Source organism: Amblyomma maculatum, chromosome 2, assembly GCF_055883805.1.
Source record: "Amblyomma maculatum isolate TAMU_Amacu chromosome 2, ASM5588380v1, whole genome shotgun sequence".
Lineage (NCBI taxonomy): Eukaryota > Metazoa > Arthropoda > Arachnida > Ixodida > Ixodidae > Amblyomma > Amblyomma maculatum.
This window is the reverse complement of record NC_139345.1, coordinates 150,107,253-150,121,313: the sequence shown is the minus strand read 5'-3', so window position 1 is coordinate 150,121,313 and position 14,061 is coordinate 150,107,253. Positions and strand designations below refer to the sequence as shown.

The 14,061-nt window shown below is 45.3% G+C and overlaps 1 protein-coding gene across 1 annotated transcript in view; it reads left to right on the top strand.

Moving 5' to 3' along the window:
* The window catches only part of LOC146200163 (uncharacterized), a 93,597-nt gene extending 80,425 nt beyond the window's left edge, over window positions 1–13,172 (top strand). Inside the window, exon 4 of the mRNA XM_084595391.1 lies at window positions 11,236–13,172. Coding sequence (XP_084451517.1) covers window positions 11,236–11,749 — 514 coding nt within the window. The 3' untranslated portion in view covers window positions 11,750–13,172. The remainder of the gene's footprint in view (window positions 1–11,235) is intronic.
* Window positions 13,173–14,061: the final 889 nt, after the last annotated feature.

Genomic DNA, 14,061 nt, shown 5'->3' with positions numbered 1-14,061 from the left:
GCAGGGGTCAAGCGGATGCAGCTAGCACAGGACCGAGTTAATTTTAGTAATGTGGGAGAAGCTTTTGCGTTGCAGTGGCTATAATCCGGCTGATTACGGTGATGTCCTCCCTGGTCTAAGTGGCTGTGCCTCCAGTAGTGTGGCGTTGATTTTATGAAACTCGCCAATATATTTGGAGATATTTTATATTATGCATCGCTGATTAACTTTGGCCTTTGCATCATAGCAAGCCTCGTAGCTTTGCTCAGCTCATAAAAACCGCAAGCAATTATTCATCGCGCTATTTTTTTCACTTTTCTTCCCACAGACGTAATCTGCAAAAGTGACATTAGTTCCCATGGACAGCGGTTTGTTTTGCATGAAATCTTATGTTACGCCCAGGACAATACGGCATAGTAATTACAGCGCCTTGGAAACAATGCATCCATGTTATTTCATATATTCTGGTAGCCTTATTAGGCCATATTTCGAGCTCAAGGCAAAGTCGCGTCAATTATTCGGGAGCTCTAATTAGGTAGTCATTCTGAAAATACCTGGGAATACACACCCCGTTTGGAGTTTGGCGCGCGAATTTTAGGCACTTAAATAGTTTAAACTGTTGCCCCGCGCACTCCATCAAAAGCGTGGTGACGTTGACATAGTCAAAGGCTTATGTACGGTGGAACTGTGGGTGACATTATGTAAAATTTAAATTATATAAAATTTTACACGTTTAAAACTTTCAAACCGTTCTCCCGTGCATTCCATCAGAAGTCTGTCGACGTAGATAGTGGCACCGCAGGGTGGCATTACTTAAGGTGACACTTCGCGTACCTCTTCTAACTTTAGATGCTTGAAACCTCATTTCACTAGAGGCTGTGCGGATATAGTTACAGACAATATTCGTCGCAGTGGTTTCACGGTAGGAAATACCCTTAGCTTGGGGCCTCTTCTTTAAGAGGTATACGGCATATTCTGCCCTGTTGTAAGTTATGCTGTGAGCTTTGGTGTAGGAGGAGGAAGAAGAACATTTATTTCCGCCGAATATGGTGCAGCAGCCGCGTCCGGGGAGGCAGTCTGTCGCACCGCGGCCAGAGGACACCCGGCCCCGTCTAGGAGAAGAGGTCTTCCGCCTCGGCCGCCAGGCGGACGGCGAATCGCTGCGTTTTTTCGTCGGAGCTTCTTAGCGTGGTCTCCCATTCATCGCTAGTTTTAATCGCGTTGCGCCCTGGGGCACGAACGCATCTCCATATTATATGATCTAATGTTGCCACGTGGCCGCAAAATTTACAAATTTCGGTTTCTGCACCGTCCCTCTTCCCCCCTCTGGCACCCGTCCAACTCCTCCACAGGGGCGAAAAGAAATTTCGAGCTTGGAGTCTTCTACAGTCGTACGATTCCTTTTTACTGAGGGATCTAACCGGTGGCGGATATATCTTCGGTCTTTCTTCAGGTTGTCGGTTACATCCCTAAAGGTACCAATACATTCTTTGGTTTTAGATGTTGTGGAGGCGTCCGCAGCGTAGTTGTTCGTGACTGGGAATCCGGCGATCTTTTGATTATAAATGTTGCCATATTCATGCCTAGATCGTAATGATGTTGTCCAGATTCACTGCAAATTGCGCTTCCAGGAATTTGTAGCGTGTGCTATTGACAAGAATGGTATGATACCCAGACCGGTGTCAAATATATTCAGGTATTGTAGGAAGATTACGACTCCAGTGCTCTACATTTGCAACATGGCGCAACCGCAATATTTTCTCAACTCCATTAGTCTGAATGCCTAGATTTGTGGTTGCTCCTGGACATCAAAGACACACATGAAAACGCAGTGAAGCTTATTGAGGACTCTGAAGGCCACTTAAATTGTTGACGTCTTTTTTTATTGGTCGCGAATTCAATCTGAGTGGTTCTTCTTCAACGCATATGAGGGCAAACTAACGTAATTTTATTACTCCTGTAGTTACCACACTATACGAATTACCACACTACACTCTTTACAAGTTTGTATTTAATAAAGTGCCAAAAATGACACCGTTCATCTTTGCACTCGTCGCCTTTGTGTACTAGATGCCATAATAGGGCTTATTCTGCGTACATGAAGCAAGTGTGATGCTCCTGCAAGCTTCTTTTGGCTGAGTACTTCTCTAAGCGGAAAAGGTAATTTCGCCTTAGTTTAGTTAACAAAGGTTGAAGAATTCAGCTAAGAAGTGTTCGTTAGTAAAGTCTACGCGCAGACGACGTTATCACATTACGCCGTTCATCTGAATGATAAAGCTGTCCTTTGCAAAAGAAGGCGCCTCTCTAAGAGATGTCATCGACCGCTGTGTCTTGTGGATCTCGGCAGCTCGTTTATCAAAAACCGGCTGGCCATCGCCGTCCGCATGTTTTCCTTTCTCGAGGGTGAAGGCGTATTCGCGCGGCGCATAGCACAATTACGAAATGCATTACTGCTCCTGCACATTGCAGCATAAGAAGACATAGGAAATGAGCGTTATGAGGGATGTAAATGCAAGCACCCCTGACACGGCTAGGCCCCTCAAAAGGCGCTGAATACGCATGGTGACAGTCGCTGGCAGCTCCGGATCGCTGCCTACTTTGTACAACGTAAGATGGGACGATATATCGATTGGTCGGGCAGGCTGACGCCCAAATGAAACCATGAAACCGACGCCAATCAAAGGATTGTTGCTACAAGTGTTAAGAGCAACATTTTGTTGGCGTTCTTTCACTTTTGACATGCTACCTACATTGCGACCGATGTCGTGACAGCGCATATTAATTGTAATAAATATGACCATGATTCAATCCCGCAAGCCAAGTGCAGTGTCAAGCAAAGTCTTTGACAGTCGTGGTTTTTTGAGGGGCCACCGCAGTTTGCATTAGCGCTGAATTCCCCTGCCTTTCATGGAGCCTTCATCAGCCTCCGTTTTATACCGGGAGTGAAGAATAAAGAAGAAAGCTGGTGTCTGGTAATCAGCCTCCTCTCTCTGCTTTCATTAAGACACGTCACTCAAAAAGTTCACTGTCATACGCACACATTAATCCTCGTAGAGCTTAATGAATGTGACGCTTTTGACGCGCTAATTCCTTCACGGGACGGTAATTTTGTAAAGGAATTAGCGCGTCGAAAACACACCATGCACAGCCAAATAGGGCCACTTCTCTCGTTCGTGATAGAAGTATTCACCTTAAATTTTGTTTGCGCTATCTTTAGAAGGTAGAAATTGCATTCAAGCATCGCTAAATTTTTTTTTGTAATTGTGTGCGCCTTTTTGTTATTTTAATTTTGTTTCAAAGCGAGCGATGGCTTGCATGAGCGGACGTTGAAAAGAAAAAAGCAGGGGGGGGGGGGGGGAGGAGGCAGGGGGTTGTTCTCAATATCTGGCTGAAAGGTCAGCGCGATTTTCAATCGTCTATTTTAATCTGAAGGTTGTTTATCAAAGGCCTGCAGCTTTTTGGGCAGGTTTTGGAAATAAATAAATTATTCAAGGCCGTTATTTCCGCATGGAAGATATAACTATACTAATTAAGAGTTATGATATACTTGCCATTTGACGGATAACCGTTCCCGCTATATATAGTTTATCGTGTGGGCGCGGTACCTCATGCATCATTGCTGCCGCAGCACACTGCGCGCATACTTTGCGTCTTCGAAAAAAATAAATAAAAGAAACTACAACACAAGGCTTCAGCGGCTACGAAAATCATTCTATTATCTCTTTGAGCAGCACGCATCGTTTCTTGTTATTGTGATATAGTTCGCGGGGTTTGTCTTGAGTCATAGGAAAGAAGTCTTGGTATTCAACGCCTGAAGGAACAGCGCGTAGGTATACTTAATACTGATTATCCGTCCTTTCTATTGTTGGTTTGGGGAAGAAAGTTGTAGGTCACCCTGAATAATGGCTTACAGAGGTTTCAGCACCAAGCTAGGGTGTTTGCAAAGTATGTTTTCTAAGGCCTTAAACATGCACGGCAAAATTACTTTTGAAATGTAAATAAATTACTTTCATAACCACTGCCCTAAAAGTCCACCAATTATTATTAAACTATATTAACAATTACAGAAAACCTTTTGAAATAACTTCCCAGTATTAAAGCGATTGCTCCTGAATGACGTTTTGTATTTTGCGCTTACAAAAACTAAACCAAACAGTGAAAGGGGCATACCAAGTGCTCTAAAAACACGACGCGAACATTCTTTCACCTTCTGGAAAAATTCCCGCCGAGCCAAATGTTTGCTCCTTTTTCTATCCTCTATAGCACGCAACATACAAAAGCGAGACTACAGCAACAAAACAGCTTATTTAATTCTTTAATTTAAACTTCTTTTTTAATTTAATTTAATTTAATTATTTATATTAAACTTTAATTCTGCTGGAGACAATCTTGGTGCGAACTGAATGCCTTGCAGCCCAAGAGCAGCACGACGTTTAGCGACGGCAAGAAAAGCTATCCCTAAACAGCTCCAAACCCCTGAAGCAGGTTATTTATTGCTTTAGTGTTTTAGTAAATCGACCGCGACAGCTTATGTTTGGTAACGTTAGTGCTAAATACATTTACGCGTACTCCACCCGTCACCCCATGACGACGTGTTTAACCAGGTACCACTGTGCCCTTCGCCTACGCAACCTAGGGAGTACCACTGCGCGCTCCAGACTAGCTTTGAACTTCATTGAGTACCATATGTTCCATCGGGGGCTCACCGGCGCCTTAAACTTTTCTGCTTGGGTAATGGTCGCGACTCGTGCAGGTTTGCCTGGACACCAGCACGCAGTGACCGAAATAGAAAAGGCACGAGTGGTTTCAGATGCGGCTGCATTTTTTAATTTCTGTTGCTGCCGATTCCGTTCGCTGATTCAGGCTTTCCGCGCTTGGTTACAGCTTTTCACGCGCCTTACCGGGGGCTCAAAGTTGTGCCGACAGAAAGAGTTGAGGTGCGTTTTATTAAAAGGGATTTCGAAATTAAATGTCTACATTTACTAAGATACTTTGTTGGGCGAGTTGGTACTTATTCATTATTGATATAAACAGCGCGAACACGAAAACAAGGGACAAGAAACAAGAAAGCCACAGTACAGCGCATGTACTGTGGCCTTCTTGTTTCTTGTCCCTTGTTTTCGTGTTCGCGCTGTTTATATCAATAATGAACCTACATTTACTGCCAAATTACTGGTTTCAAGTAATTTCTGACGTTAATAAATTGTTAGGCTGGGCACTAAAAGTAATTAAACACACTGTGAATTACCAGAAAAGTAATTTATGTACGATAGAGAGATTTAGCTTACCGTGATCCGCGATCCGCCACCGTAACTCTCTACCGCGCGTGGGCGGGACGCTCAAGCTGATTGGTTCCGACGCGGCAAGGCTGTGTGCCGACATCCAGTATGTGGCGCCATCTATCGGCGTCAAGGGGGGTCTGGGCATGCACAGTGGAACGCGCGCTGGCGGATCACGGTAAGCTAAAGCTCTCTAGCTTCAATTACTACCGTGTATGCTTAAGACGATAGCTCGGTCAATAAAAATGTCTACCACGTGACAGCGGTGCCGATTCAGCGCCCAAGAAGATTTGCTTTTCTCTGGAGTGCTCTAAATGATGGCGATTTGCGTGCGCACTGAGCGACAGATTTGAGCGGGCAGCTGATCACACGAGAGCTTCTTCTGAAGGCCGATGATAGGTCTACGTAAATTGTACCTCGATGAAAGCATTGTAGACAGCTGTTTTTGGAGACGATCTACAAATCTGTATTCGCACTTCGTTCCTGAAACCATTAGATGAGAAGTTCGGTATTAGTTTTTACTAATCTGTCAACTTTGAAAAACCGGAAGTGCAGTATAAGTCAGCTGACACTCAACTCCTCTCAGTTGGTTTCACGAGAAGAGGGGACTCTACGAGTTTTAAAATCTAGGTTACATTTGCTTGGACACATGATCTACGTATATAGCTTTAACCTGGAATTTTCAGCAAGCAAGCAATACAAAGAGTAAAATGCTAGTGTGAAGCGAATGGAATTGCATTCAATGCTCAATGAACTTAATGGCTTAGTTCCACATTAGAGCGTTTTATAGTTCTCAGGATCGCACTCAGCAGATACACGGCCATTCCTCTGGCAGGTTGCGAGTTCGCGAGCGCACCAATTGCCTCGATCATGCATGTGGCTACTGCTTCCTGTAAGCCGATACTTTTCACGGTTCGCCATGAGTCTACAACGGCTGTTGCGAAAGTTACGGGTTGCGAGCACAGATTAAAAAAAGAAACAAACTAAAGCCTGGAAGCCGGTCCCGTATAGACCGTTTACAGCGAGTAGTTCAACTCTTCCCTAACAGGTGGCGCCACCAGGACGGCCGTCATTGCTGGCCTTCGGAACGCATCGGCGCGCAGTGCTAACTGCTGCTGTGTATCTTGTGTAAGAATACCAGCTGACTTTTAAACAGCGCTGCTTTGATGCAGGTGTCATCTGTCTTATCGAAGTATTCTGCGAGGAGGTAACGCTAATGACCCTGTTGTTTATTGGCGGAAGAACAGAAGACGCTTTCTACATAAGGTGCACATCATGGCCTAGGCAACCGTTTTTCTGGGAGATGTATCACGAGTTCATGCTCTTTTCTGGGACAAGAAAGCGCCTGTGAATTGAAGAGAATGGCTATACCTCACGCCCCAGCTCGTTTTAGCACCGGCAGTGGCCATGGCAATGCGAGAACGACCCTGACGTTTTCTCAGCTTTGGATATTGAGTCTTTGCACTGCTGCCGAGTTTTTTTCGCAGGGCGTTAAGAGGTACCTTGACGTTGCTATTAATGTCTATGCAGTTATACGAATTGATTGCGCAGAGAAGGAAAGTTAGTGTGGGCATGTAAGTGAATCTGCTTACTTTAATTAGGTACTATTCCCCAGGATATGCGGGATCAAATCTCGGCCTCGGCGGCTGCTTTTCGCTGGTGCCAAAAACCCAGGCGCCCGTGTTTTGTGCGATATCAGTGCACATTAAAGAACCCCAAGGAGAGGGGAATTTCCGCAGTCCTCCACTCATAGCCTGAGTCGCTTTGGGACGTAACACCGCACAAACAAAACCAAACTTTAATTAGACAAGCACTGCTGAAATACATGTAATAACTGCTGCTTTTATGAAACTAATGCACGGGCCAATGATGAAATTTACCATGATAAGATTTTTTTATATCCCCGCTTGCTTGGGCTGCGTACTGTGCGTTCTGAATTCCGGTGCAGTTTCCAGTCACCTTCGCCCGAGCGCGGGTGAACGCCGCTGAGCGCCTGATGCGGCCTTCAAGCAGCGTAATAGTCTTTTGAAGCCAGGACGTTTACAGGAGATAAATTATATCCTATCAATTGTCGGGGATTGCACGCGCGTCCATATTGAGCAGTAAGTATTGTGCACAATGTTAAATGAACATTCATAATGCGTCTCAGCCAGCATAGTCTGAGCATGCGTTCGCCTTTTGCCCAAGAAAATTAAAAAAAAAAAATAAGTTTGAGGGAATAATCAGTTTGTAATATATTCAGCTTTACAGAAAGTCACGCTTTCCACAAAGAGCACTAGAGAGAGAATTGATAAAAAAAAAAAGCAAAAAAAAAAAAAAAAAAAAAGTCGACGGCTGATGGGTTTGTCGAAACGTTCTAGCCAATGCAGACATTTAGGAGGACGCAATAAATGAACTACGTGGTTAAATTAAACATTTTTTTAGCACCTACACATACTGTAGACATTCACATGAAATTTATTGCCTGTCTACAAGCTCGTTGCCCCCAGCGATAGCGGGTACGCTGCACCGTGCAGCCGAGTACTAGCGCGCCGAAAGCCGTCAAACCAGAAGGCCTGAAGGCCAGCGATGGCGGAAGGGTCACATGATCAAATATGGCAGCGCCCATGCGCTCGCGCTGTAAAGGGTCTATACAAGATACGGCTGCGAACTCTGAAAACTGCGATTAATAGCACGAGATACAATGTATCTAAGCTTCTAGAGAAGCGTCAGTACAGTCCTGTGAAAGTTACGAGATTCTGCTGAGGGCAACTGAACATGTGCATATTTCGTCACTAAGCATATCTAGCCTCTATGCATCTGGATTAATTGTTATGGGTGGCCATTTACCAACTGCGAGGTGTGCCTCGGCAACTGTGATCTTTAAAAAGCAAAAACCTTCAAGTCTTGATTCGAACGCTGTACTGATGATGCATCGGCGGTGCGTCCCTTGCAGGCACGCGAAAGACACTGCGCCCATCAGGTAGCACCTTGCCCAGGTTTGTGCGCGTTTCAGTCTGGGATCCGTGCATAAACGTACTTCGCGTACCTCAAAGCTAGTTACTTCGTCCACTATGTGCATCCCGTGTATCAGGGGCGATCGAAGGGTGCAAGTTGCATCGGTGTCCTGGTTATCTTCTCTGCGCAAAGCAATGCCAATGGGGTCTGTCGAAGAGGAAATATGGGAGATGTCTAGGAGCCGTCCTGAGTCAGGCGACATCACAGAGGCGATACCACGCTAAATTCTAGTCGGAAGTGGCTAACGAAGCATCGCCGTGGACGCGCTCATGTCGTCAAATGGGGCGCTATATCGAGAACTGACTGAGTGATTATGCGAATTCAACAAAAAACTCACGTTGTTAAAGAGGCTGATCTAAACTCAATGGAAAGAAGGCGCATTCATTATACTGCGGCAATCTACGCACGAATAAGCATTTGTAGAATAAATAGCTTACTCAGAGGTCATCATCATCATCATCATCATCATTATCATCATCGGCCTGACTATACCCACTGCAGGGCGACGGCCTCTCCCATATTTCTCCACTTAACCCGGTTCTGTGCTAGCTGCACAGCGGTGCACGTCTGCAAATCATGCCAAGAAGGTTGACGAATTGACCAGCAGAATTGCATGCGTTAGAAACTGAATCATCCCGCTAATCAAAGGAGGGCGACACCGGCTCAGTGAATGCTTTGTCTTAAAACCAACCATGCAACCAACGAGTTTAAGAGCGACGATATGGTAGCTTCTCGTGTTGCTGTGGCTCGGGTATTCATCGTGCCTACTTCAATGTCCATATGTTGTGTTTGTTTCGCATTCGTCTTCGGTACGTGATGCTTGGCCTGATTTTATGTCACAGTGCCATGCGCGTAGACTGTTGCTTACCCACCTTCGTGCGATTTGCACGCATTTTTCTTGTTCGGCCTTCTGCAGAGTTTATCAATGCAATATCTCTTTACGTGTAGGTCTAGTTTCTGTGAAACCAATATGAATAGCGTCGTCTTTTCATTGCTCTTGTAATTGTGGTCATTACAAAGCTCTTTTTGTTTTGCACACTGTGCTTGTTATTCTTCATTCTTGTCTTTTTAACGTTTGAATTTTTTCAGTGTAGCTCCCTCTTCCAGCCTGTGCCTTTATTTGAAAGGTTAGAGGTATTGAGGAGAGAAACAAATAAATGAGTCATTCACGTATACCAGTTTTGGGTTGCACTGCAAGAAGAGTGCAGCTCGCCGAGACATCTGTCACGGATGTCATGGGGAGAAAAAAAAAGAGAGGGAACGTTCCTTTCCAGGACCTCATCCATCATAGGAAATAAAATTAGGCGCGCTATCGATCATGTTCATGGAAAGGAAACTAGCTGTCATAGCTACGTTTATGCGTCTTCCACGAATCGCAAAACGTGCCTGGATCGTCGCTTTTGCTTCAACTTGCTGACGACGTAGTATTTGTCTAGTTGTTATTTCATAGCTTAGCGGACATATATCGCTGTCGCATAAACGGATGCACTTGGCAGCACTTCGCGATCGAGTTGTGTTTTTACGCCATTTGTGTTTATTGTGCTTCTCTCTCGTCACAAGAGGGCGTCACTTTGCGAGCTACATAATAGCGTAAAGAAGTTTTCTGCATAAACGACATTTAAAACTCTTCACAGTTTTCAGAGTGCACATCACCTGTCTTAAGGCTTGGCCTAAGAAAAGAATAATCAAAACTTGAAGATAACGCCTACACTAACGTTCACACTCTAGGGCTGATTTGCAACTCGAAACTATTAAAGAAGCAAAGTTCTACCGAAGTTAGAGTGTAGGTTTCGAGCCCGTGTGCGCGAGTAATGCTTGCGTCGTATAGTTCGAGATAGGTTTTCCACACAGGTTTATATTCCTCGGCCCTGGCGTAAACATCAGTCTTTCCCTTCCCTTTTGCGGCGTGAATTAATATTCATCCCGCCTGTGACTTGCCGTTACTAACAAATGCATTTCTCATTCCTTATCGATACAGCTGGCAAGCATGCCTCCGGCTGTGTTAGGACGATGGAGCAAGCATTGTGCGCAGTGGTGAACATACTGACTTCAACTACGGCGCGGACATTGGAGGCGAGAAAAAAAATCAGCTTTAGGGACGCAGGAGTTCTCTCATCTTCTGTCATCTCTGTCACATGTGTGCAGTGACCAAGCATCCTACCGCTTCTTTTAATTTCTACTAATATGTGCGTATGAAAAAGATCGGTTTAAATTCCTCATCGGGCCCTTTGTAATTAACGATGCAAGCAGCCTGGTGGTCATACGGATAATAAGCTGAAAGTGGTACAAGAGCAAGAACGAAACACTGAACCCAGCATCAAACTTTTACACTTGATTTGCCCTGTCTTTTGCATATGGATCTACATTCCTCCTGTAGAATGAACGCGGCCCACTTGAAGCGACATCAGTTGCTTCAGAGCAGACCCTTGTAGTCTACATTTTCGAAAGAATATGGAATACTTTGGACAGTTTAGCTGCCGGCACGTGCTCGTGATAAATAGTTTGGGATCTTCTCTAGGTAAAAGTGAAGAGCTGTCAGCAACACATCCAACCCCCGATTCTTATTATGCTGTGCCTGGTCGGCACATTTCCAAATGCGTCACGAATTGACGTGGGCGTTATGTAGTGCTGAACAGAATGCTTATTCGGCGATTGTTATAGGACGGTTCATAACATGCTCTACCAATATCTAGAGCAAGAAAGGAAGTGTGTTTATTCAGGTTCTTGGGCTTAGCCCTTGTTACGTATAGGGGACGCTAGCTGCAGAGCACTAGGCTTGCGGAGGCCACAATAGGGAGATGACACTATCGGAAAGGAGCTATGCTGCCGTTTTGCACATGCAGAACAGTGGCCGTGTAAACAGTCCACCGCATCTGTTATTGGCACGGCGAAGAATACTTAAAAAACGAAAAGCTATACAAAGGCTTCGATTATCGCGTTGTATGAATTACTCTAACTTGGAGCGTGTGTTTCTTCGCAGCATGTCCACGGCGCGGCTGGAGATTCCAGGTCGAGGCTCAGACCGGCCGTCCTTCTACTCGCACGACTCCTCGTCGGGGGATACAAGTTGGCGGCCTTCCAACAGCATCGATTACGAAGACCCACGCGGCCCGAGTCCTGCCGTCCAGTCGTCTCCCTCCTCCGGAGAGAATTGCTTCGTGGATGAATTAGTCAAGGGTCGGTCCGTCGGCAAGCGGCGGTCCCTGGCTTCGGGAAATCCTTGCGGATGCCGCCGTAGCAGCCGGGCTGCCTCTGTGTCGGCAGTCACTGTAATACAACTTCTCGAGGCTCCCAGCCCTCGGTCCACCACTCCGCGCTCGGCGACTCCACAGACCTCTTCCCCGCCGTCTAGTTCGCCGCAGTCGGCATGCGTTCGCTCTGGCTCAGTAAGCTTCTTCGGTGAGCCGAGCTTCGGTCAAGAGGTGGTGTATGAATGCGGCCATGACGCGGACAATGAGGGTGCCTCGGCGTGCGCAAGACGGGCTGCGCGGTAGCCGCTTCGAAGCCGCCATGATCGCGGCTCTCCTGGAGCATTGTGAAGTCGCTGCGTTTAGGATTTGAGCCTTGTTTGTCCGTGCCGCCGACGGCAACAGCTCTTCGGTGTTTGTATTCTGCGAGCCAGGTTGACGTACCAGTGTTATTTAAATACGAAGCCAACATGTCAGCGATGATGCACTGTTTCAAGAGGTGACAAGAAGAGAAAACACGCTACACGCAAGAGGAAGCAGGGAAATTGGTGGCAATCACTTCAGTTCGATGCCCTAGCTTTCTTTTTGACGGGAACCTGAGATTCTGAGGAAATATTCAGGGTTGTATGTCGGGAAAGCAGAATTTTTAGGCGGTTGAAACGTGATGTGTGTACATTCTTCTGTAACCGCTTTTTCTGGTTTTGACTTTTTTTTTTTTCCTTTCTAAGAATGGCCCAGGCTGCGTGATGATAGACTGTATATGCTATTCACGATACAGTCGCCACTTTCTAGCAGCACCTAGGTATGTGTATCGTATGTACGCCTTAATTCAAGTGTGTTGTGTGCGTGACTGTTTCAAAGAAAGTTTCCTCAACGGCCGGTTCAATGAGTTCATTTGTCTTTGCTCTAAAAGGCGGACAAGCTGGAGTCCACAGTATTGATTGGAAGGCTAAGGCGTGCAAAATTAACCGACCACGAGAGTTGGTATCCACACCGTTCACTTAGTTGGTCTTTCGGACGGGCGGGATTTTTTTTTCTTTTTTAGATCTGTTCTTTGGCGCCCTGTGTGCTAAATTAACCATTCAGCTGGAATATGGTAGTTATTAAAGCAATCAATTTTTTTAACGCTGTGTATACGTACTCTCCCGTACATTATTATTGTTGCGCCGCAGTTGTCTCAGTTGTCTACAACATATTGAAGCAAGCAGGTGTGTTCTGAGTCAAGTTGTATTCCCGGACCCCAGATAGAGTCAACCAGCTTAGAAAGAGCTTCTCGCTGAGGCAAGTTATGGCACGTGAAAGTAATATGGTAATGGCATTACCAAAGAGTCTGTCAGAACTTTGAAGAATTCTGGCAGACTTGCATAAGTGCGGACATAAATGTTTCTAGTCAAAATGGACAATTCGTTCAGAAACAAGAGATCCTTGAAAGGATCTAAGCCTGCGTGAAGTGACCTGCAATAAAACGTTTTGATACAGAACAACTGGCTTTATCTCTTGGCCAAAGTACCTCGTAGAAGGCAGCGCGATTTATCACTGTACAAATATAGTCTTGCGTTGTATTATTGGTGTCCAATTTTGAAAAAGCCTAGGACGGGCCAATGATTAGCATTGACTGGTGCATCAGTCAGCACATTTCTCCACATGTCATCTAAAAGCTTATGAATATCTTGTTTAAAGTGCAATACTTTTTTTTTCCGCCCTGATTCCAATAAAAAATATAAGTAGAAGACAGTCTTTCCTTTTTGTGTTTCGCGACGTGGTGAGATGCTACACTACACCCTCGAAAGCTCATATGTTGTATAGCGTTCTCTACAGTCTTTGATAGGACGTTGTTATGAATAATACACTACCTTGGTAGCTTTTTTTAAAGATGCGGAGGCAATGCCCAGGTATGGATTACTCTTAATGCATGCCAGACCCACTGAATTCGACTGCCGGTATTACCGAATGGCCTGAGCTGCTACTTCAACCAAGAGAATGACTCCGCTGAAGACAAGTGAAGCTATGCAAACCAACCTCCGACCACAACATATATCTTACAAAGGGAGGAGAGGAAACATGTGTATATGGTTGAAATTCCTCTTTTAAATGAATTGTTAAGAATGGAGACGGGTAATGTGGACAGAGGGAAAGAGTATGTTACCGCGAGGTGAACCCTACAGGCTCTGACGAAATTACGCAGCAAATTTAATTTTCATGAAAAACATTTTGGCGACATTAAGCGGTGGAAATTAATAAAGCCAAGCGGGAAATGACATTTTGGACACTAGAACAGGCTCCGAAAGTGCTGTAGCCGGGCATAACGAGCACTTCACGTTTCGTCAGCGGCTTCCTGGATGACGGTAGGTATCAATTGCGAAGCAATTATATGGCCGAATCAGGCTAGCCTATGTGGGCTATCGGAGGAGATATAAGATGTAAACATGGATATAATTAGTTTTCGCGAGAGTAGAAGAGCTGACGAGGATACATAATCACGACCAGCCTACTGGCTTTCACATTTACCCGTCCTGAGCAAGCTGCGACCATCTTAATGGGAAAATCCCTTATTGGATACCGTATTTTGCATGTTATATGTTCTGCGCAAGTTTATTTTCGCTTCACCAATTTTCACG